Genomic DNA, 26,706 nt, shown 5'->3' on the forward strand with positions numbered 1-26,706 from the left:
CAAATATGTGTATGAAGCAAGGAGTCTTACAACAAACACCAATTTTGCTATTCACAGTGACAAGTCAGACATGCACTTTGAGACACTGATGGTGGACAGCTACTTTTTTCCCACCAAGTTTTCAAAGATAGGATTCTTGCTGTATTGTCACACTCCCACCTACTTCCTCATTGCTTTACATATTCATATGCTATTTTCCCCAAGTCAATGATTGCAAAAGGTGGAAGGAGCTTAGTAATTCAAAGAAATCGCTTTCCGAACATCTGCCGCAATGGAAAGAAAATGATTCAAGTAAACCTGGAAATCTTTAACTCCAAATTTAAATTGTTAAAAGAAACCATGTGTGGCCTAAGAAATTTGGAAGCATTAAAGGCAACACCTTCTCATCCAGCTGGTACCCTCCCTTTGCTTGGACTGAGGGAAACACTTGTCCTGCTGCACTGAACCCTCACTTCAGCTACCAGTATCCCTGCTCTTGAAGTCCCAGGGAGGCCAGAGAAAGCCACGGCACATGGTCTGTACATTACATCTCTGAGGGCTACTCTTCCCCCACCCTTCTTGCTCATTCTCTTTCTACTCCTCAGAGCAGATAGAGAAACAGTTATACAGCAGAATGTAATATCAAGATTTCAGGCCGCAAAACTCATTCTTGGGTTCTATTCTCAATATCAGATCCACAGTCAAGAGCACTCTACCTACATGGCTTCATTGTTGGATTCTAAAAGACATCTTAAAATCAAAGCAGAACTGATTCACAGAACCAACATCACCAATTATGACAACTTATTCCGTAATAACTAATGTATCATACATAAAAACAGAGTGACAGGCAGAGGTGGAGATTTAGATTTCATACACCTGAAGGGATATCCTAGAATCAGCATTTAAATGATTAGGGGCCAGATGTATCATACAGTTTTACCCATTCTGTGTCTATGGGAAAATGTGTTCATACATCTGGCCCTAGAATTCCCCTTAATAAGACACATCACCGTCCCAACATACTACTATGTATGTGCACCAAAGTATTTGCCACTCACATCATCCCACTTCCTGGCACTGTTTTGACATCTCCCTGAAAATCATTGATGTATCTAAGCAACTATTAATCCTGGACAGCCTTAACAGCGCAAAGTACGACACTACAACAACTTTACCCGGTTATTCATCATGAATGTAAAGGAATTTACTCAATTGTTGGAGAAGTCAACACCAGGGCATAGTTCTGCCTGCTTTTTGTCTCTACAATATGATGATCCTGATTGCCACTCTCAATAATCTTTATGCTCTGATCATGCCCTTGTGAGTATTACAATTGGTGAGGAACCTCAACTGCTAACCAAATTGACACTGAATACACACCAATGGGTATCCTGCCCTGATTTCATTGCGTAAGGTCTTCTGGCAAATGCTGACCCACCGCTTACAAATGTCTCTGAGAACCTCTGTGTTGCAAATTCGTATTTCTACATGGTAATCCCTGATTGTTCACATTTTACTGGACTCTATTTTATCAGAGTTTTAGTAGGACTCTATGCACACACGTTTAGACTGCTATCCAGTGGCACAACGAGTATGTGTTAGGCCTAAAAATGTATTGATAAAATAGTTTTCACTCAAAAGGTCTAGATAACATTCTGGTGAGGTCATACAAGATGGCACAGACAATGCACCTCTGACACAAGAGTTAAATATCAAATGTAAGCTGTAGTGTGTGTTTACCACCCATATTTATGGCAAAAATGTATGGCTGCCAGAAGCACTACTGTGATCGGACTGTGATACTGTTTAAAAGCACAGCAATAATAAATTAAATGATAATCTATTTTTATATATTTATCAGCTCCCGAGAAGATGTACCTTAAAAGCCCACAAGGCAGCGTTTCTAATATATAAATAGTAGGACACTACATTTTAAAAGTGTGTAATTTCCTTTTTGTAAGTTCAGATACATTTTCCATAACACAGGCGGAGGTGTGAAAAAAAGTATTTATTTTGCATCTTCACATGGGGTTTTAAAAATCTGACTTCATGATGAAATCAGACATTTGATGACTAGTGGAAAAGTAACTTTATATAAATGTACTTTCGGCTGCCTGAGCCAGACCTGGCTTAAAATCTTTAAACATGAGAATAACAGTAATATAAAACATAATGTATTTTTATGCTTATAAGTTTGAATTTGTGGTCTAACCTCCCACCCCCTGTTATTCTAGCTTGAGCATTGGAACTTAAATACAATTCTACCACTCATCCAAGCCTTGAACATTCATTACTGGTCATGGGAGGCAACAACTCTGGCTCAGAAGACACTCGTCTGCCTTTGATCCCAGAAAGAACAGGGTGATGCTAACAACTGACCACTTAGCATGAGCAGGGCATCTGCAGAACAGACAGCAGCCGTAACACTTCTTCTTTTGACTCAGGCATCCCAAATACAGGATCAGCTCTCAAAAATTCTTGGAGCCCTTCTACATCCTTTGGCTCCAATCTGAGCAAAGGCAATAACCCTTCTGTCTTTTTCTGTGGGAGTAGAGCTTATCTAAATGGAAGAATGGCTAGGAAGTTCCTGTTAGGCCTGCCAGGTGGCAAAAACAATTTGAAACAGGAGTTCCTGGGTAATTTTTCAGTACGGTGAAGAGGAAGTAATTAAAAAATAGATTGGCTCTGGGTAAGAAAGTAGCCAGGATTTGGTAGGGAGAATTATCCAATTACTGTCTAGTGCACAGGATTAGACTGGCACTTTTTCAGAACATTGCTAGACCTGAGAAGACCTGCTTGAAGACTCCTGCTGAAAGGCGTGGGCAGGGGCTCATGGAATCCTGACTCCTGCTGGCACCCAGGGTCTGGAACTGATCTACATGCATTATGTGGTTGATCTCCTGCCTGTTCTAAGGACACAAAGCAGAAATAGCCCTGCCTCCAGCAGGGTCCAACTGACGACTGAGGACCTAACCCTGCAGTAGGGTGGTTTCTAGAGAAGTTAAGTGCCTAGAAGCACGCCCTGATGACCTGGAAGCTAAAGAACTTTCCCAGCAGTTTGAGAAAAATGGGATTTTGTTATTTTTTTCTCTGGAGGACAGGAATAAGGTACAGACACTACCCCAGGGAAGTCACACCAAGGCAGGCAAGAAAAACATATTTTTCCCAGCACAGAACTTTTTGCCATTCTGAATCCTGATGCAGTGTGGCTTCTTCTTACTGCATCCAGCCTTGTGGAGCCCTGGCTGGTTACAGCTTCCTACACTGCAGAGCTGGAACATATTGAGAACCAAAAACATGACTAGGTCTAAAGGTCTACAAAATCTAGCTTTATACTATTCTGAGCTTTTGGCATCAAAACCAACAGCTTCAGCTGGAACTCAACTATGCCATATCCAGCCTAGAGGATCCCTGAGCCCTGGACCTTGCCCCACTGAAAGATTTTTAAATCTGTTACAGAGAATAAGTCAGAAGCTAAAACCTTTGATTGGCACTACCTGCTTTGTGTATCCGTTACCCTACTCCATTATTGTTGGCTTGAAACTGTTGCTTTCCAATTGTGCTTTACGTTTTCAAATTTTATTGAGCTTTGTTTTTTACTTTAAAATTAAGGGTACTGCTTGAACCATACCACACACTTCTCTGGGGATTGCCAGCTGCTTGTGCTGTAGGGGATGAGCAGAATCTCAGCATTGATAAGAATATCCAGTCATACATATATATGAACTTATCAATAAGACTAAGCCAAGGTTAAGTACAGCAGCCAAAGAGGATTTGGCAAATCAGGAGACAACAATGGAGGCTATGACGGAAGGAAGGTTGGCACACATGTCATTGGTATTGGACAGGGATGCAAGGAGTCAAAGTGATGGCACTTCTGGGGCAGAGTCGGGAGACAATATAGCCACTGTAAGACTTACAAGGCAGGAGTAAAAACATCAATATAAGATAAGAAGCGATGTATCCATAATACCTCTGCCTAGTAACAGCAGCTGGTGGGTTACTCTTTTTCCATTCTTTTCACACCCATTTGCATCCTTGCACCATTTTTGTTATTTCCCTGAGAAAGTTTCACGGTTAGGGCTCTGTTGCTCATTTATTCCCTGCTACTGACCTGTTCTTCTGAAAGAATTGTTCCCTCCTTAGCTTCCTGTTGGTGAATTTGGCTATGCTGCAATTGCTCCTGCTGAGTTTGTTTCAACATTGTTTCCTGTCCATTACACCAGCAGTTTTGTAATAGGTAGGGGACTAGTTGCAACAAGATCCACTACTCTAGCAGATAGGTCCCATAGTTATAGGTTTTTTATGAAAAAGTAATTGTATTGATTTTCCATTACTAAAAACATAAGTAGCATGTAATCTGATTTGGAATCAATGAGAAAACCTCCTAATCACATCACAGCAGCTAGGGGTTCTTGCCAAGACAAAATTCATAATCATGGTTTGATTATCACAGACAATCTCGTTACATTTACCAGCTGATTGGTCACTTACATCACTCCTAATTTATTTCACCAGGCCGACTACCCAGCAAACCAGGTATATGTGACCATGCATTCTAGTTCCTTCCCCCTAATTATTACTTGCTGTCTCTGACTGTTTTCCACGGGCCCACATCTTTAGAAACTTCTGAGGACAAACGCATGCCCTGCTCGCTTCTACCAGTCTGTATTCTGGAACCAGTGTGTTACCCCAGGCATCCCATTTATTCCCCCTTTATGCTGCATCTCCAGGCAACCATCAGTGCAATATTACAGAATAGAAGTGTATACCTGGGCACTGTCCGATCTTTCCAAACATACCACCTGCTTATTCAATTTTATTTCCAGTTTGATGACCCTTACCATCTGGTGGTGTATCCCTAGCGAGACACCATGTAGTTTTGGACTTCCCATACAGTGTGTACCAGTGTACCCTGTAGGTTACAGCCGCACAGCCATCTATATATGTCTCGCCTGCCCATTTTGAATCTGGTTCCTGGTGCACTATGCCGCCACAGTAGTTTGAGCTGGATCAATAGGAAGTCAGTCCGAATTGCTACCTCCTGGGGTATTTACAGGCCTAATCCCAATCGGAATCATCATTAACAATCCCCATAGCCAGCTCCCATCTAGCCTTATGTCTGGCCAGCGGTTCTTGACAGTTATTTGAGAAAGTTTTATAAATCTGTGAAATTGCATGTTTAAGTAATGGGACTGCTTAAAATTCTAAATTCCAATGGTGATTCCTTTGCTGTATTTTCCACCTTAGGGACATACTTAGCTAGCATGTGGCAGAGCTGTACGTATTTATGATATTGGGAGTCAGCTAGTTCAAATTGTCATTGGAGTTCAACAAATGTCAACTTGCTGTGGGTGTCCTATAGATCACCGAATTTGGAAGCATCAAGCAGGTCACACTTTTGAATTCCTTCTCAGGGCCTTACCTCGCACTGATCTCAGGTTCACGCTGTGTTTAGAAATAACTTATGGGTTTAAAGGTATCTGCTGCAGAGTTCCTTGTGTGTCCAGCAGTTTTTCAGGAAACAAAAAAGTGCCAAAATAACTCTGGTGTTTAATGTTCCTGCTGGAAAGAAAGTTGAGTTCTGGCTAGTGGCAGTTTGACTCATCATAAAGTAGTTCAGAGAGTAATATGCATGCTGCAAAGAACATGTACCATGTAGATCACAGAACTGTATTTTATATAGATATGTGAGCGGGTTACTGTTTTTTCACAGAGATCCTTTTGTTAGTTGCAGTTCATAAATTGCAATCCAAATATAGCAAAGTGACCTATGAACTGTCAACAAAGAGCTGCATGTAAACTTCACGGTATAGATTTGAATGTTATGTGTTTTTTCCCAGTCTTTCATTATCCTAATGTTAATAAAAGGGTTTGTTTGGGTGGAAATACACTCTTATTAGTAAAGCAATCCCCAAGCACAGTGGTACATTTTAAATCTTGAGTTTGTGCTTCTCCAGACCAAACACTCTTAAATATACTGCCTACTAGTATGGATGACTGATTTATACACATATAATTCATTGTTTCTGTATAATGTGTATGTGATGTAAAGTGCTCTGACACCCTCAACTGTTATGAGTAGCATTATAAAACAAATTGAAAGCATATGGGAGAGGGGCTAAGAATAGATAATGTGCACTGTTGGAGGGTGGAAGTGAGGTAATCTGTTGAGAAGGTCAGTGGCAGGACACCAAACAAAATTGCCACACTGGACACCACCAGTGCTAAAACCGGTCCTGATCCTTCAAGTCTCGTCAAGTGGGCAGAACAGATGAATCCAACAGCAGTGTTTATATGGTAAGCTTTCCTTGCCACCCTGTTTTGCAGGGAGCCTTCCTCCATATTTTTATGTGCTCCTTTGCTAGGGCTTGCTGAAGATGGGGTCATCCTCACCCATATATTTCACTCTCTGATATCCGTGTGGGGCCAGGGCCTCCCAATCTGTCCTCAGAGAGCTACCCAATAGAATAATTTCAGGCCGGGCAGTGCTATTTCCCCTTCTTATTGGCGGCTTTTCTAAACATTTAGTAATGTGTTTGGGGGTTCTCAGTCCTACAATAGGAATCTTATGGACATGGACAGTACTAAAAAATCTGCCCACAAACTCATGGGGCATATTTTGTAATATATACAGACAATATGATGGGGTGATAATTTTGTATTTCGCTACTCTCCCCTTCACAGATATGGGGAACTTCCTACATTGGGCAACATTAGTTTTAAATTCTGTAAGTATCTTGTCCAAGTTCCGGTGAATACATTCTTTGGGGTCTTTGGTTATGTATATCGACAAGTATTTAAAAGCCCCCTTTGACCATTGCATCAGGCACTCCCAGCCCCTTGGTGTGTCCCATTTCACAAGTGTTTATGTCTGATTTATACCTGTTTATCTGTATTCCTACATGTTTTGCAAAGATAATGAGTATTTGAAGCACCATCTGGGTTAAACACACCAGATCGGTCAGGTATAAATCATCTGCATACAGTTAAATTACATCCTCCCAACCCAGGGTTCATCAAAGGCTCCTATTAAGTACATCCCTTCTTAGTAACTCTGCTTGTGGTTCAATTTCAATAGCAAATAGTGTAGGGGCAAGCAGACTACACAGTTTTGTCCCCTTGCCGGACCGAAACAGCCACCTGGTCTGTATATACCAGTTGGGCCAATGACCAAAGTCCAGGTCAAAGCCTATCTTGCAAAGGATCACCATTAAAAATGAAATTCAACTGATTCAAATGCCTTTTCAGTATCCACATGACTATAAATGGAGTATACCTTACAGTAAACTATTTCTGGTATCTTTGTTGACTTGAAAATAGTTTCATTTGACTAAATTCACTTAAATAATATTAAAATATTAACAACATTTAAAAAATATTTGTAGCTAATTGTCCTGCTTCCTCCGTTAGATTTTGTGGATCACATGGTGTTGACGAACCTTGCAGGTCCTGGCTGACTATCTGCTATATTCATTCCTGAAGATGCCAGCTGGCTATCTCTCTCTCTCGCCCCTACCCTTGTGTCTGCTTTGAGTTGTTCCTTAGTCTGCCTCTATCAGGCTTTAGAAACCACCATATGGGGACAGAATTCCAATCTGCTGTTCTGAGTCATCCTCAGTCTGCTCTTGAACCTGATATAGAGATTCGATAAGAACTTAATTTTGGCCTAACCATGTTTGTTAAGTTGGTAGGGGTTACCCTGTCCTAAATTAATAACTTAATTTCTGACACTCACTCACTTGGACAAAAAGTATTGTTGACCCATGACAAGCTGGATGTCCAAATGCTTTGCAAAACTACTATTCCAAATAGAAATAGCAACTGCTGGCTCATCTACAACATCCTATTGATTAAAGGGAAGGAAAAAGTGCTAAAAGAACAGACTAATGGCCATCAGACCACAAGGTGTGCCTCAGCCATGCCAAGGGGTAGCGTGAAGTCATGAAAGCAAATGTACACACTTTCAGACCCATAGATGAAGTGCAGTAAGATCCTCAACAGAACTGTTCCAGATCCGCATAGACCTAGTGACCAAAAAAGTGCAGCTCATGCATATTCCCTTGCAAGATGTTTGCAGAAACGTAATATCTATATTCTATCACAGGGTAAACATAAACAGAGCAAAGATTACGTCACCTGCTTTACTTGCAGCCTGAGATAGAAAAGCAGTGTAAAAGGAGATGGACAGATTAAGTGGCAATAAATAATGTAGATGTAATTTTAATGATCAAAGGAAGAAATGGTCCTAGAAAGAGGTGAAGTGTAGAGAGGAGTAGTGACCCAGCACTGACCCTTGAGAGCCATGACCTCACGAAAGTGGTGGAAAAGAACCCAAAGGGCTTGTTCACAAAAGGCCTCCGCACTAATGGTGGAGGCACCACAGTCATGGGAGAGTCTCTGCATTCGGGCAGAATCGCCGCAATGAGAATGCTCATTGCAGAGATCCCCCCACCTGCCCCCCCCAAGTGCCAAGACTACCCAATGACTGTGGTGCTTCCACCACGAGTGTGGAAGCCCTTTGTGCATCAGGCCCTGTGTGAGATAAGAAATAAGCCATGAACAAGGTATCCAGTGAGACCAAATGAGGGGAGTTGTCTCGAAAATTATTGTGATCCACCATGTCACAAAGTGTAGAGAGATTGTGACAAATCAAGAGAGCGGAGAGTGTAGATGAATTTAAGTATGACAGGATTTGTTGACGGAGGAGTGCAGGAGCAGTGAAACAAGGAGGAATTAAACTGCAATGTTGAAAAGGAAGACATAAGTGGGCATTGAGGAATATAGATAGTTTGAAATGATTGATTCATTCTAATCTTTTTGAGAGACAGGGGAAAAGAGAAATAGGGCAGAATTTAACAAGGCAGCAGTGTGTGAAGCGGAGTTAGGAAATATATAAAACTCAGATGCTCTAGAAAAAGATAATTTAGCAGCAATTGAGGAGTAAAGTAGAGCCATAGGAGATTCAGGAAGAGGTTTGAGTGGCAGTAGTAAGGTCTGACTATATAGGAAAAAGAAATAATTCATATTGAGAAAAAGGGGAAGGAAGTGGTAGGAACCAGTAGATCTGAAGATTCAGTAAGTTGTGGGCTGTCCAAAAACTTCAACTGTGGGGTATGCAAGAGCTACCTTGCTTGCATTAGAATTTGTGTCATTGAATTATACACAGATCACTTGCATTATCCTTCTGAGATATCTTAGTGTTGAATAGGGCAAAATAGGTAAAGTGTGGTCCAGTGTGTGACTACATCTGAGCATTTCATTTATAGGCAGCTTCTGGTTATCGAGAAATTGTGAGATTTCCTAAAGGGCTATTCTGAAAATGTGTTTGGCCTTGGGCAGAGATATTGACAAATCTGCAATCTGGTTAAAACATGTGAAATGGCAAAAGACGTCATCAGGGCAATCTATGCCCCTATTTCTACCATAGCCTATCCACCTTTCAGAGGTATCCGCCGGTGATGAAATCGCCCTGATAATATTACATAGCTCAAGGTTGCTCATTTCATTCATTCAGAAAGGTAAATTCATACAAATATTCAAACATTTTGATCTTCATGATTCAGATGGATTGCTGTACGATTACTAGGCTCAAATATCTTGCTGCAGATGATGTGCTAAGCTGACTCATCTTTACCTTGAATATTTGCTCACTCCTGTCTTCTAGTTCATACTTTACTTAGTCCCTTTTCTACCCTTGGCTCTCTCATTGAGCAATCCTTCCGATCTTTGAAGTTATATTATTCATTGTTATTTGCATCAGAGCCTTGAACTGAATCTGGAACTTCCCAAGAAGGTTAGAGTATTCGGCCACTTTGCTTACTCACGCTCAATTTAATAAATAAATCTAAGCAGTTTGGTCTATCCGGAACAGCCCTATTTCAACCGAAATTAGGGGAGAGGCTGAGCCAAGGATTCTTTAGTGTAAATTATGTGCCATCTGTCCATTGATTTCCCTCCAATTTTGTGGATTTGTCTTCTGAAACTGAACTGCTCTTATTTTTATTTGCACTCTGTACGTATTTTTATTATTTGTTTTCTCTTCCCTTGTTTTTGATTATGAAATGTAAGAGTGATCTATTTTTTGCTTTAAATGTATTTAACAATTTTATGGATTTTGTTGAATATATAACAACAAAAAGCAGTTTTTGACTTTGATACTTGTGAATATTTTTGTTTTGCCTTCCACCTTTGTAACACAATATGCTATTTATTTTAACACCCATATGTCATGGTACATAGCTCAGCAACTAGAAAGAGGTGGAGCTTTTGGAACATCTTTTAAATGTATCAACTAGACACATACATAATCTTACTCTGATCAACTGAGCAGGCGTACATATGCATAAAGCTGATCTCTTGCAGCCTTTCTCTTCCAAGAAGCAAAAATGTCCAGTCTATTGAGCTCTTTGTATTGATTTTGGTATTTGGTTCTATGTCTGCAAAATGTAGCTTTTAACCTCTGAAACTGCGAATTGATACTCATACCTCTTCATATGTCTCTTGACTATGTGAATGCACAATAAATGGTAGCCCTCACAACCTCATTCCTTTTAAATAAATATTCCCATTTACTCTACAATCACCGTGACTTATTCTACAGTTGATACCATAGCCCTGCTAAATTCGGTCTGCATAATATCAGGTGATCTTCCTTAAAAAAACAAGTCTTGTAAATCAGTTCATACTATTTTTGGGTTGTACTACTGACTATCTACACTGAGAATATCATGGTACAAGGATTCTGAGGACAGAAGATCTAGGGACAAAATAAGGTAAGTGCATATAGGGAAGTATAGATTTACTAATTCCATCTCCCAGTAGTGTAGCAAGGGGGGGTGGTCCGCCCCTGGCGCAGCACATTTGGGCCTCCCACCCACCCCCGCCCTTGTGGCCGCCACGGGGTGGCACAGGGAGGGTCCACCGCGGGAGGCAAAGTGGCTAGCTACGCCACTGCCAACTCCTCATCTAAATACCCAGGGCCGGCTTTAGGGCAGTGCAACTGGTGCGGCTGCACTGGGCGCTGACCTGTGGAGGGGGCGCTGTGACCTCAGGAGGGCGCTGCGTTTAGCAATATCTTATGATAAGAGAGATGAGGGGCACTTTTGCAAGTGGTAAGGAGAGAATGCGAGGAAGCGGTCATGGGACGTAGGGGCGCCAAAAGTGATTGCCGCACCGGGTGCCACCAGCATTAAAGCCAGCCCGGTAAGTAGCTTGAAAATATATGTAACATTTGGTGTAGAAAATCCAGACTTACTTACCTGTCAATATTTTTTGCGATATTTTATCCACAATATTGTGTTCCATTTCAATTTTGCCATTGGTATTCAGGGTGCACACCCTATTTTCGCTTGGTTCCACCATCAGGTTGCTCTATACAGACTGAAAACGGTTTGAAATTTCCAAAATGCTTTGCTGCGACCAGGAAGAAGCATTCCACTATTACCATGGAGAAAAGTAATCTTTCTAGATTTTTTAAATAGATTTCCAACTAAAAGTTGTCATTTGTCTTGGCTGCTACAGCTAGATACTTGCGTGTAACAAGAGGGAGAGAGAGGACTAGTTAGCTAGTCCGAGTCCCCGAGGGTTTATATGTGATTAAACAAAGAGGACTAGCTTAAGTTTTTTTTTACATATAATAAATGAAGATATATGACATGCCCAGGATTATAGATATCGCACTAGCTGTCATAAGACGACTTTTGAATGAATTGCATATGTAAAAGTTAGTATTTTTGCCTAAAAAATAATTGCGTACAGTATCTGAAGCACAAACGATGCAGACGCTCCTTCGTAACTGCAGATTTTGCACAGCTCATCATACAGGGCACACCTGCAACAATGTTGCTCAGATACACATTAGCATCACTTAACACCATTTGTGTAGTCTAGCCTCAGGAAAAGAATCAAACAAATAAGGTAAACTGCTAAGTATCTAGCTGTGATTAAACAAAGAGGACTAGCTTAAGTTGACCAAAGTGTTACAGTACTCAAATTAGTTCTGTCACGGGCACCTTGTTGGTGTATTCATGAACCCTCACCCACCAACCTAGTTGGTGGCATGCTTCATCATCGGGCCCACCCAGTGACACCTAGTATGTCCCGGGTGTGCTACGATGCCTGATTACAGCGGAGCTGGTATATTGCTGAGAGTGCAGTGAGGTTGGGTGAGTTGTGATTTAAAACAGCTTTAACGGTAAATTAAATTTTAATAACTGGGCCGTCACCAGCGGTTAAAAGTAAGGCTACAGGACGCGTGAGGGTGGCGAGTTACTGCCCCCTGCGTCCTGCGGAGGACGACGGCGGGACAACAGGTACAAGGCAGGCACTGACCAGAAAGACTGGTCATCCCCTTACCGCTTCCCTCCAGGAAGCCTTGGCTAATAACCCAAAGCATATGCATGAGAAGGGAATCCCCCTCTCACATATAGAAAAACGCCTTAGTGAGTGTATCACATAGTCTGTACCACAACACTAAGTCTGTTTAATTTCACCACACCTTTTTTAAAAAAACGGTCCTGAGGAAAGCCAGAACACTCTAAGGCACTGGCTGAAACATGTCGACCATCTGAAGGACGCAGGGGGCAGTAACTCGCCACCCTCACGCGTCCTGTAGCCTTACTTTTAACCGCTGGTGACGGCCCAGTTATTAAAATTTAATTTACCCTCGGGTACTGGGACCACCTCCAAGCCGTTTTAAATCACAACTCACCCAACCTCACTGCACTCTCAGCAATATACCAGCTCCGCTGTAATCAGGCGTCGTAGCACACCCGGGACATACTAGGTGTCACTGGGTGGGCCCGATGATGAAGCATGCCACCAACTAGGTTGGTGGGTGAGGGCTTCATGAATACACCAACAAGGTGCCCGTGACAGAACTAATTTGAGTACTGTAACACTTTGGTCAACTTAAGCTAGTCCTCTTTGTTTAATCACAGCTAGATACTTAGCAGTTTACCTTATTTGTTTGATTCTTTTCCTGAGGCTAGACTACATAAATGGTGTTAAGTGATGCTAATGTGTATCTGAGCAACATTGTTGCAGGTGTGCCCTGTATGATGAGCTGTGCAATATCTGCAGTTACGAAGGAGCGTCTGCATCGTTTGTGCTTCAGATACTGTACGCAATTATTTTTTAGGCAAAAATACTAACTTTTACATATGCAATTCATTCAAAAGTCGTCTTATGACAGCTAGTGCGATATCTATGATCCTGGGCATGTCCTATATCGTCATTTATTATATGTAAAAAAAATTGTAGATCACGCTAAACCATCTGGCTATAAGGCAGGGGGGAGGATTTGTGGTCGACCTCAGGCTGGAATTCCCTGTTGGTACTTTGGAGCGGTTTTCGTAATTATTTATGGTGCAATATGTTTAATAATTTGCAGCAAGGAAGGGCTGCTAGCACACTCTTATAGTCTGAGAATGAATAAAAAAAATGTTGGGTAATTTAAGGCAATTGTTTTCATTGTAGCCTGGGGTGGTGGAGGCGGGGGTGGGGGGGGGGTGCTAGGCTCAGATGCAAGCTCCTGTACTTGGTGTAGTTGGTTCACACTGATGGACGCTGCACCCTTCCATGAACTCCTGAGCAAAACGCTACTTTTTGATACTTTACTTAGATTGAGACAGGGCAGGGATGCTTTATTAAAGTGTTAATGAGGCACAGGTGGAGGCAACATTCATCTAATTCAAATTTCAAAATAAATGTTAATATTTGGGGACAGATTCCTGTAAAGCATTTTGAAACACCTATTGAGGAAGGCTGGGGTTAATGCGAGGGAAGGCACTGAGGGCCGTAGAGGAAGGGCAGGCAACATGAGGATTTTTTTTTCAAAGAGCAGAGAAAAGAGGCGGCAGATTCACTAACAGTGGGCCTGGCCATCACTTCTATCAGAGCAGAGAATAAAGCAAGAATGGAATGTGATTAGGAGATTGTTGAGAGAGGGCGCTAGTGATGGAGAGAATAATGGAGGAGTGAAAAGCAGCTGTGAAGAGATGGTGAGCGAATTAAGCTTCTAATGGGGTAGTGACTGCAGAAGGAGAGTGTGCCAATGAAGCACTGGAGAGTGAGAGGGACAGTGCTAGCAATGGTAGCGTTTGTAAATCAATTCAAATCGAGCAGTGGGTTGGACTCTCTCTGTACTGAGCAAACCGCAATGGAATGGAATGAGCAATGGAGTAATGTTTACTATCACTTTGAAGCTCTAGTGTTGGCTGATGATGGCCAACTTGCAGGTTTGAATGGCTGTGCTTTCCACCTCAGCATCTGATCAATCAATATATAGTTTATTAACTAATAAAAACCATAGACATGTACAAAGAATGCATCTAACGTATTTTCAGAACAAAAAAAACAATTATAAAAGTAAACTTTCCATGTCAATTTATTAAAAAAAAAAAGACAGATGTAAAAGCCAACAATACATTTCACAATTACAACCACCTTTCCCTGTAAAGAAAATCAGTAAAAATCCTAAAAGAGTTAATATCTCTAAAGTGTGGCCGTGGTCCTCCGACAGAGTATCCTCCAAAATCAGTGGGGCGCTACTTTTCTTGGCACAACCCTTTAACAACCCAACTCAGCTACTGAATTACATTACCCTGGCTAGAAAAGGCACATTAGTATTCTATTCCTCATAGCACATAACATGAACGCTGAAAGAGTTAATAGAAGTCCGAATTCAGATTTAACTTTCTAATGCCAACTTCCATATTTGCCACAGGTTTCATGAAGACCACTCTCACCTGTCCCAATGTAATAATTTAGGGGCAACATTTAAAATGTCCATTTAAGACTGGACTGGTAGTGTGGGCTCCAGGCTGTGAGTGCCACTTTCTGAACTAAAAAGGTATGTTTTAGTTTGTGGGGTTATGAATCCTGCTCCACAGATCCCATGTAAAGAAAATAATGACTTGTGCTCTACACATTAACTTACACTGTTTGTACATAATTTTTTTTCAGATCTCTTAGTTCCAGCCTGGTGTTGCATCATGAATTCGTACTGGAGACAGAAGCTATCAATAAAATAACACATTTATTTTACCAGAGCACATGTGGCTGAACACTAATCATTGTCAGGCCACAAGAGATGTCAAAAGTCCAGAGGTCCAAAATAAAAGATATATATATGCATAACACTATGCCAAGGGAAATGCTCACTGTTTGCCATTGACGAATTTATGACGTTACAACGCATACATTCACAATGCGGTATTTTACATTATGTTCGTTACAATGCAAGTCGTTACAACAACTTGAGCTGGAGGGCGCTGGATTTAGGAATAGTATGATTTACTATTCCAATTCCAGCCTACGTAACAGTAGGGAAGGTGCTGGAATAGTAAATAATACTATTCCTTAGTTTAGAGCACCATCCAGCGCAAGTCGTTGTAACAACTTGCCTTGTAATGCCCGCGATATAAACATACCGCGGGGTAACGTACACGTTGTAAAGGTCGTTCTCCGCCATCTAAAGATGCATCATTTCAAGGCTAAAGAAACATAAATATTTTAAAATATTCTGAGATGATTTTTATTTGTGTTTCTTTAATTCTGTACACAATTCCCTTATTGTCATATGTAATCACCTTTCATAGTTTTTGCAATGGAATATTTCTGAGGACCTTGAATACTTTTAAATAGCTTTGAAATGTAAAAGAACAAATGCAGACATATTATAGGATAGCTGTCAGTGCAACATAGAAGGCACAAACTTTAGGGTTCCACTCAAGAAGCTTGTATAAAATATTAGCATTTTAAAAATGATAAAACCTTACCAAATACTGTCCTAGCAGGAACAGATTCTCTGTTTAACCAGAAAGACACCTGAGATAAGATCACGGTCATAATACAAGGAAGGTATGTTTGAATGACGAAATAGCCAATCTTCCTTTTCAGGTGGAAGTGTGCAGTCATCACTGTGTATTGACCTACAGAATAAAAAAGATTTTTTTTTTGTGTTCAAAAGTTTTTATTGGTTGCTTTCTTGAACACAGGAGTACAGAAATACAGCATCAAGCAGAGAAAATAAATGCAATACAATACTGCAGAGTGTGCTAAATCTCATCTTTCTTGAGAAAAATATTTTAATCCGCACTATAATAACATGGTTATGACTAGCAAGGAGACATTAAGTAATTCAGTGAAATATAAAGCAGTATGTAAAACAGCTTGCTTTTTGTTTCAGGAATTTGCATGCAATAAAACAAACACAGACACTAATGTAATGCATATTTGATTAGTAAAACAAAATTAATTTCCTGCCACTCTATAAAATATGCAATGGTTTTCAGTCACACTTTGTCAATGTTAAGGAATATTGTTGATATGAAGCGTAATCTCATGATGCTAACTGATATTTGTCTTCATGAAGCATTGCAATCCATCATGGGTCTACTTCTTCTTCCACCTGATTACTCCAAATGACATCTCAGCAGAGTGGGAAAAATTGGTAGCGGAATTGCAATTATCTCCACTACCTCTGTGCCCTCCCAGTGAGTGACTTGTGACTCTCTTCTTACTTTTCAATATATCACAATTGACCTTGTGCTCATCACCTCCAAATTGATCAGAATACACATTATTTACTACCCCCCTTGGTGGCAGCAACTTCTGTATTGAGTAACATATGGAGCATACTACTCCCCAAGTCACACTAGCCAACCACAAACACATCTTTTTTGGAGATTTCACTTTATATGGGTGAAATATTAATTATTGAACATTCTCCCATTTTGCCTCCTTACTACAGGAAAATAGCTTGTCCCAGCATTGTCTAAACCTATCCACATAAAAGGGAACACGCTGAATATTGTTATTTCCTGAGAAGACATCATCTTAGCAAAAGTCCCATGCTAGTAGACATGTCAGATCATCACCAAATTCCTACCTTTATGCCCTCTACTAAACATACGAGACAAACCAAGAATTCTGAAAAAATAAATTAAGAACTAAGGATTCCTCACACCAATGTGAACTATCCTCTAGCTTGTCTTTGAACCTTCTTTGCTATTTGCTGATGTAGATGTGAATGTTGGTGTAGTATGTACTCAGATCTTAGTAGTGTATATATCTTTAATGTAGATTTGTGAGATTATCTATAATGTCGCTTGTTGCCAAGTGACATTAGAATGTTTTCTTGGGCGTAAATGCTGGAGCTGTCTGGTGGAGCCGTTACGTTTGCCGGCTCCACAAACATGTAGCCATTAAATAAACTGCTTCAAGTTGAACCTGTTTCCAGCTTCTTTGCTACATACTCCTACTACACACGAAAATACACAAGTGACAATCTAGATAGTATTACAATTTTACATTAAAGTAATTTACACAACTAAAACTATGTACATATCACAGTTGCTAATAACTTTTTTGATGATACTTCATCTGGGTATGGCAACTATATTCTAACCCTTAGGGAAAAAAGAATCGGAACAAGTGATCTGCACACTGAGTCACAAAACAACTCAACATTATAGCTGCTCAGACAGTCAGAATACTCTTGGTGCCTTAAACCCTGCAAGGACAATCCAGATGACTTACAGGCAGCAAGATGCTCATGTAGAAACTACATCTTAGAATCAAAATCCTCATTAATCAAATCCATAATTGACTCAACCAATAAGAAACCAAAGAAGTTATTCAAGCTTGTTAAATCACCTACTAGCCTATCTATAGTAAGATGATCTATTAGCCGTGGTGTAGTCTAAGAAGGTTTATTTAATATTGGTTGTAGCTTGGTAAGTTCATGTAGAGCAGACCCACAAAAAGCAGTATGCCTGCTGCTCAGCCCATGCTCCAACTGTCACACCTCACCTGACAGGCACTAAAACATTCCATTCAGCGCCACCACACCAACATTCCACGCAGCACATTCACACTGGCTGAGCAGCGAAGGAGAAAGCAACAGGAGAGAAGGATAAATACTTTAACAGGATACAACACTAGCCACTTCTATTAACATTGCTGAGTATGAAAAGAGAAGTGAAGAATTGATACATTTCTTTGATGCCCATGTCAAGGGTACTGAAGAATCCCTTTATTTCCTGTTGAGATCCTTACTCCATGCTGTATAGATAAAATACCTATAGGAAAGTGAGTTATTGGTAGGTGGGGGTATTCACCCTCAGCTAGTAATAATACCCATATCACTCATAGGCACTGTCAAGTCTAGGTAAATCAATCTTTGCTCAACCCTTGGTAGCTTGGCAAGCGAGCAGTCAGGCTTAACGTAGCACACAGGCATGTGTTGAGCATTTAATATCACCAAAACAGTAAATAAGTAAAAGACACAACACAATAAAAATTCAAAACCAATTTATAAAAATAGGACGTATTGTTATCCCTAAGATGACACCAAAATGACAAAATTCCAGTGTAGGGAACCACAGATATGAATTTCTAAAGATTTAGGAAAAGTAGCACCAAGAGACGTAAAGTGTAAACTGAGGGTATCTGGCCATGTTGGACTGGGACAAAGTCACAAGTTCAGGCCAACTGATACGGAATGCAGGCCGGGCACAGGACAAAGTTAGGCCTGCTGAGTATTGTGCCTTATGTCTTTGGTCGCTGTCTGTGCAGCGTTGCTAGGCTTTGAGTCACTGGTGTCAGTTCCGAGGAGCTTTGAGGCTTTACATCGACTTGCGTCAGTTCTGTTGAAGCTGTGCGGCGAGGTTTTGTATCAACTCGAGTCAGTTCTGTTAGAGCTGAGTGGCGAAGTTTTGCGGGGCTATGAGAGGATTCACCTTGAGTCGGTTATGATGAGGCTGCCAGATGTTTCTGGGTTCCTTTTGGGAGATAAGTGTTTTCTAGCACTAGCCAAGGGCTCAGAGGCTCTGAGTTGCCACTTGGGAGCTAGGACTCAATCTTCCGCAATGCACTTGCTCAGTACAAGACAAGTCCAGTCACAACTGGTCAGTTGGGGTGTCCTCTCTGGGTTTGCAGGTTTTGTCTTCAGTTCTTTCGTACCTGTTGCTGGTAACGGAGTGCATTCATTTCCTTTTGAAGTCAGGCACAGTCCTCTCATTGTGGAGCCTTGTGAGTGCAGCAGCTGCAGTTTTTTAGACTGCAAATCCTTTCTTTGGTGCAGTCCAGTGCTCCAGCAGGACCATCTTTCTTCTCTTCACCTTTTCCAGGCAGTGATCTGATGAGCTCTGCAGAGCTACCTTATTTAGCCTTCATTTTGGGCTTGAGGGAGGGAGGCACTCTAATCAATGGGAACTAATCTACCTCCCTCTAGTATAACTCCCTGTGAAGTGTGACAAAGTTCTAGCCCACTATGGAACATTCTCCCAAAAATCTAAATTGAGAAAATCCCTCCTAGGAGTTTGTGTCTGTGTAACCCACCCGAAAGATGTGGGTAACAACTGACTACATTCCTCTTCCAACCCCTCATCTATTATAATTAGGGGGTCTCCCATCTTGTTAGAGATCACAGAAGTGGGAGTGGGCTGGGTCCTGAGACATCAGTCTTCCATAGAGGCTACTGTCTTTGAAGTCCAGCTTATTTAGCTAGCCCTCATCCTCTCCCTGGCTATTCCAGGAAGGATATCTCCTGCCATCAAATGGCTGTATTGTTGCAGCCACAGAACTCCTCACACCTACTTGGGGAGCTGCTTCGTTCAGGCTGTCAAAGGCTGACCAATCAGAAGTGGCTACTACTGCGCTGAAAATTCAGGATAGGAAGTTCTAAAAGTACTTCCTTGTTATAGGTATATTGAGTCTGACATTGTCAAGTTGTTGGATATAATGTAACTATTAATTTGATACTTTAAATATTATGGCTAGCTAGCTCCAATCAAAACTTAGACTTAATTAAATTTAATAAAGTCCTCCTGACGTAAAGTTCCTAAGGTCAGACAAAATTTTAGGTAGGGCCCAACTCCATCTTTGATAATGGAAGTCGACATCTTCTCGATCTTAGACAATGGGAGTTGCCATCTTTCCTGATTTATGTAGACTCATTATCATGTCTGCCATTTGAAGCAGATATCATCTTACCTTATCTTTCAAAGAACTATAAAAGCGTCAAGTCATTAGACTAATTACCTTGATGCAACATCTGATGCAACATTCATCTGGGTCAAATGTCTACTTGTTTCCAGGACAAGGTTAAGTAAGAACACACACAGACATATAACCAAAATACCAAAATAGTGTAGCCTGAATTGACGTCTGATTAATTTATGTGCTCATAAGCAAACATCTGGGACACACACTTTGGTGCACATAATCTATGTTAGACATTCCTCAATTTATGTCAGAAATTATAATCTCTGATAAAATTTAATATATAATGTCTACCACATGACCACTTGTTAGGAGAGGTCCTTCACCAAGATTCTGCCAGAGACGGTCTCACCTACTGCCAGCACACTTAGGGGCATATTATCAAGCATGGAGTTAAAATTATCGCCGTTTAGCGGCAGTTTTAATGGGCTTGATAATATGCACTTGAGAATTCCAATAGAAGCCCATATTGTCACCAAAACTTGGGCTTCTATGGGAATTCTCAAGAGCATATTATCAAGCCCATTATCGCCGCTTTAGCTGCAGTTTTCTGCCGCTAAAGCGGCGATAATTTTGAACTCTGTTTCTTGATAATATGCCCCGTAGCACTTTGCAAATGCTACATCTCGCCTGATGCTGATAAAGCGGATTCCCGGAAAAACACAAAAACCCAGTACAGCAGCGTGTGTTTGCCCTTTACAGGGAGCACTGTCTTCAAACCTCTGCTGATAAAGACAGTCTTTCCTGTCAACAAGGTATGCAGTGTGTCTCTTCTCCCTAAGAAACTTTAGGCTGCAAGTTGCGCTGTCTCCCATTCTCTCTTACTGTACCACATAGAAGTAGATGTTAGGGTGATAGGTCATACATGACATTTCAACCATGTTAGAAATTTTATTCTTGCTGTTTATAATGTGTATTCTTGATGTTTTATAATAACAATATTGTAGTTGTTTTATATGTAATGAGTGTTAGACCTGGCATCCTTGGTGTTGTTTCTCCAGTCTTTTTGCCTCTACTTCCTGTATGTTTAATAGTGCTGGACTTCGTTTTTGCTGGTTTAGATACTCTGGGCACTTTATATCATTGCTGACCAGTGCTAAAGTACAAGTGCAGTGTTACAATCAAGGATGTAGTCTTGTAGGTTATAAAAGATGTAGGTTTATTGGGTTCAGACCAGGTTATGGGTAAATCAGGCACAGCCCCACCAAGAGCAGCATCCTGTTGCTCAGCCCTTCTCAATGCAACTGTCTACACATCCAATCACAAACACTCTCAGTATTCCAACCATCAAATGACCTCACTCACTGGCTGAGCAGCAGGGACTTGGAACTCTAGGGAGGATGCATATTAACCAAGACAAGTCACAACCTGCTCCCTGTGTAAATTGTGATTCTGATTGGTTATCTATGATTGCTATATTTGATTTCCTGGTAAGTTCCTAGTAAAGTGTACTATGTGTGCCCATGGCCTTTAAATCAAATGCTACTAGTGGGCCTGCAGTACTGGTTGTGCCCCCACATGAGTAGCCATGTAAACTTGTCTCAGGCTTGCCACGTCAGTGCTGGTGAGTGTAATTTTAAACTGCCATGTCGACCTGGTAGGACTGCCAGGTCCTAACCATCTCTTTTACTGCACATAAGGCATCCCTAAGGTAGTCCCAAGGTACCCCCATGGGCAGGGTGCAGTGAATGTGAAAGGTAGGACATGTGCTCATGTGTTTTACATGTACTGATTGTGAAGTCATTCCAATTTAGTTTTTTACTGTTACGAGGACTTGCTCTCCGATAGGCTTTAATTGTAGCTGGCTTGTAACATTTGACAAGTGTAACTTTCGTTTGGGAGCAGCTGGAGATTTGGTGGTTGGGCTCCCTGAGCTCTGAATTTAATAACACATCTTTTAGTAAAGGTGGTTTTTAAATTGTGTGTTTGAAAATGCCACTTAAAGCAAGTGGGCATTTTCTTGTTTAACCATCCTTGTGCCTCTGCCTGCCTGTGAAATCAACGTCTTGTTTAGACTGGCAGGGGCCTGTTTGTGCATTCAATTTAGACAGTCAAACAAAGGGAGTTGAGGTGTGCCCTGCATATGCTGATGGTCAATCACCAGGTTGATGGGCCTTCCTGAGCTAGACTGGTGGGAGGAGCTGTCACCTGCACCTGAATAGGGCTATGCCTGTCCTCTCACAATGCTGTCTTCACCCCCCTGGAGAGTGTCTGGAGCCAAGGCAGGGCAATGCAATGCAGAAACTTGCAAACCACAAACACGTCAAAGGCCAAAAGGGGTATAAATATTTAACCTAAAACCCCAGACTAGTAAAACACTCATAGATCAAGAGGAACCTCTGCCAAGGATAAGGGCTGAAGAGCTGTGAGGAAGAGTACTGCGCCTTTGCTGTCTGTTGCTTTGCTGGGTCGGCTGCAGTTGCTACTTCTGCTATGGAGAGGAACAAGACTGGACTCTGGTTTGTAGCCTGCTGGTGAAGTTTCTCCAAGGACTTGTGTATGCTTGCCTCCTGTTGGAAGTCTCAGGGCCATCAAAGACTTCAACTGCATCATCTTTGAACTCCACTGCTCTGCCCTACCAAATACAGTGCTGGGCCCTTGGAGGTCGTTCCTGCTGCAAAAAGCATCACCAGGACATCAAAATCAGTGCATCACATGAACATCCAGATTTCCATGCATCGCACATGTGCGCCAAGTTTTTCTAATGCAGCACTAGCTGTTTAAGCAACACTACACATGTTAGCCTATAGTAATAGCGGCACTACAGTGGGGAAGAACGATTTTGGCTGATTGCCCTATCAGGGCATTTGAAACAGTTTCTATATGTTCTCTGTTTTTTCTAACTATGCACCCTACCCTTGCAGCTCCTAGGGCAGACCTTAGTGGGTGGTGATGTATAAGTAACACAAATATAGTTTTGTACTTTTGGAAGGGCTTTTAAATTCCAACTTCGAATTTGGACATGGTTTTATTTTAAAACCAGCCAGCAAGGCAGGCCTGGATTTAAAATTACATCAGACATCATAGCAGTGCACACTCAAGTGCATTGAGGCCACTGGAGTCTCCATGCCCTGCCACATACCAGGGACTTACATGTAGGCTGCCCTTACCAATTAGAATGATACCAATCTGCATATTCCTTTAGAGGATAGAGCACTGACCTTGGCCTATGTTAACAGATCCCAGGGCGCTTTCAGAGCCGGTATCCACCAGCATCAGTCCAAAAATGAATGGGGGGGGTGATCAGTGTAAAAAGGATGACTTTCCTGCAATCCCCTAACCGCTTGTCTAGTCTCAAGATGATTTCAGGAACTGAGGAACTGACCCATGACTTTCTCTCTAAAACCACACCTTGTAATCGTGCTTTTGACCCTCTACCAATCAAGCTAACCAAAGAAATGTGTGATGTTTTTATCCCCTATTGGGTAAACCAAATTATCCTCTCTTTCACTTAAGGGGTATTTTCCCAACTGTCGAATAAGGGGACAAGTCACCTCACTTCTAAAAAACTGTCTGTCAACCCATATGATCTATATATCTATCCAATACAAAGTCTCCTATTCCATGCAAAAACTTTGAAATTCTTTGTAAATAGACAACCTGGAAGTAGTTATGAATGTCAACCGCCTCAGTGATCTCCAGTCAGGGCTTTTCATCTGGATGCAGCACGGATTCTGCCATTTTACAATTTAATGTTGATGCTCTACGTATCTTTGACATTGGAGATTCTTACATGCTGATTCTACTGGACCTCAGACCTCTCAGCAGCCTTTGATGCTGTGAATCATGCCACCCTTTTCTAGGCACTAGTATCCCATGAGTTTCAGCTCTGCCAGGTTTCCCAGGTCAATGTGTGATGTAATATTTGGTCCAGGATTTACCTTTGGATTCTGGGACTTTTGATCATATTTATTCCAATAAAACAGGACTACAAGTCCCACAATTCAAAGAAGAATCTGCTTGGACATGAGTAGCACATCACACATGGAACTGGGTAACATGGCAGCGATAAGTTTCAAAGATAGGCTTCCCAACTGGGTCTTTTCATGTCTAAGTAAATGATCCCAAGTTATCAAAATACGCAGCTACTTTTGCAATCCATCTCAAGTGCACTAGGGTGTTCCTCAGGGATAAATCTAAACCCTTGTACTGCTCAACCTCTACCTTGTAGCTCTGGGCAATGTAAGGATAAATCTAAACCCTTGTACTGCTCAACCTCTACCTTGCAGCTCTGGGCAATGTAAACTGGGACATAAAACTACAATAGTTTAACTTTGCAGAAGATACACAGCTGTACTCAAAGGACACTGTTCTAGAGGACATCATACTAGTCTCAAACAATTCTTGAACACATTCAAATTCGTGTAATTTTCTATAACACTTCTCCTTAACCTGTGGTCCGTGGACCCTGGGGTCAATGACTCCCACTCAGGGGGTCCACAATTGTCGAGAAAAATAAAAAGTATTAATTGTGCCAGCTTTAGGGTTGTACCTCCCCACAAAGCCCCAAGTTCAGGAGTGCATCACTTTAAAATATAAAACATGGTTGCAGGCACATGCTGCAGAATTCTCAGAGTTTTCATTTGTATTATCAGGGGATAATAAAAATGTCAAGTTAACTGTGGTGATTAATAGGTCTGCGGTTTGTCTAGTGGAAGTTTTGATTTATCGTGAAGAAAGAGGGTAAATGTGTCTGCTGCAAAGCACAATGTTTAACATGCAGATCACAGATTTCTATTACAGGTAAACAAGCCAGCGGATTAATGATTTTGTCATAGCGTTTTTTTTATTACTTGCATCAAATACAAGCACTCTAAGGTACCGTAACCAGCATCAAACAGCTGAAAGCAATTGTCAATGCATTTGTTTAGAAACGTATTGTTTTTTTCCCCTTCAATCTTTTATTATTCTGAGGTTGCCAAAAAGGGTGCCGTTGTGTAGCAATAATTTTTTATTAGGTCATTCAACCCCAAACACTGTGTTACATTTTAACCACTGCCTCTGTGTTGCTCCAGACCAAGCACTCTAAACATTCAATTCCTACCAGTATGGATGATATGCAACTAATACACCCCATATCCTTCAATTCCGATACACTGATTTTCAAACATGTATGAATCATAGTCCTTGTATAGTATGTGTTTGTATGATGTAAAGTGCTCTGACACCCTATATTAGGAGGAGTAGCGCTATAACAAAAATTCAATAAGTATGAGAGAGTGGGTATGAAGAGATGAAGGGCACCTTTGGTGGTTGTTAGTGGGGAAATCCATGGGAAAAGAAGGTCCTTTTGAGAGTGTCAACAAACATTGCTGCACTGGGAGCCATCAGAGCTAAAGCCGTCCCTGGATGGATAAAGTATATATATACATAACAAAGCTAAATTGAATTTGTTTTCAAAGCTCTGTAAATGTGAAGACATTTGAGAATGGAGGCTACAAATTAAGTTGATATCCTTAGCTTGACTCAAGTAAACAGCACAAGTACTTTAAACAGGAGTATGGGTGATTAGTGGCCTCAAGTGTAGCATTTGCTTGCTCTGACAAAAAACAGAGGATGCAATAGTGGCAAAAACAAAAAGTGATGCAGTGGAGCATAGCATATAGCTTTATCTTTTTGAAATAAACCCAAATTCTGAAAAGCTCCAAACTTCCCATTAAAATTATAATTTAAGTCTTTGTTTTTAAATTAAATAAAATATCTCATAAAATGTGTATTTGTTTAACGTATACTTGTTTCTGTGGTTGTGTAGTTTTTTGAGGTTCAAATCCTAGAAATTGTTTAGACAGGGGTCCCTGGCTTCCATTAGGAGTTCAGTGGGGGTCCACAGAAGTCAAACACTTAAGAACTACTGGTCCATAACCTCAAATTCATTGCCAACAAAACAGAAGTTCTATTCATCACAACTATGCTCAACCCTACTACAGCAATCTATCTTCTCTGCCAATAACTTAGGCTGCAATGTATTGCCCACTAACAATGCACAATCTCTGGGTTGCATCCTGACTCCTGATTAAACCTCCAGAACCACATTAACACTTTAAGCAACAGTACCAATCACTTCATTTAAATGTGTAGAATCAAAACCCTCTTCATAGTAAAAGATAGTAAAAAGTATAATCCAAGCACCGGTACTCTCCAGACTTGACTATGGGAATTCAATTCTTTTTGGGAATTTTCATAGCTCACCTTGCTCCCCATAAAGGCTTCCTGCTTGCTTCAGCACAGGCGATTGCTGGGATTGATTGTCTTCATCACATCTCCCCTGTACTGTGTTCCCGCTTCTGTCTTCATGTAGATCGACTTTCAAATGCATGTGCCTTGTGCACAAACTCTTAAATGCGGGCAACCTCCACTACCTAACCAGAAAGCCGAAGATATCATAGAGTTCCATCAACTACTATGCTCATGTACTGCTGTGCTGGAAACCACAGTATTGAATACAAATGCACTTTGAACCAGTTGTGTTCTGAATGCGAGTTCCAAGGATTTGGAATACTATTCCATCACCTATTTGTACCACTGCCCCGTAACCTTCAAAGAAGAACTTCAATTATGTTTCCTTGATGAGCATTTTCCCTCATCTCAGCTCAGTCAGTTCACTATTGTAGTTGGAACCTTGAAAAGGAATGCTGTTTTTGTTTTCAGCAAATGCTTCATTAATTTCAAACTTGCACCTTCTTTCTAATGTGATTCAATACTCCAGATCTGCTT

The 26,706-nt window shown here is 41.1% G+C and overlaps 1 protein-coding gene across 3 annotated transcripts in view; it reads right to left on the bottom strand.

The window, feature by feature from the left end:
- Positions 1-26,706, bottom strand: part of GABRA5 (gamma-aminobutyric acid type A receptor subunit alpha5) — a 567,778-nt gene that overhangs the window by 103,947 nt on the left and 437,125 nt on the right. For all 3 annotated transcript variants that reach the window (XM_085622876.1, XM_085622878.1, XM_085622877.1), the window contains exon 8: positions 15,765-15,917. In XM_085622876.1, coding sequence (XP_085479002.1) covers positions 15,765-15,917 — 153 coding nt within the window. The remainder of the gene's footprint in view (positions 1-15,764; positions 15,918-26,706) is intronic.

This window comes from Triturus cristatus, chromosome 8 (assembly GCF_964204655.1).
Source record: "Triturus cristatus chromosome 8, aTriCri1.1, whole genome shotgun sequence".
NCBI classification, from domain to species: Eukaryota; Metazoa; Chordata; class Amphibia; order Caudata; family Salamandridae; genus Triturus; species Triturus cristatus.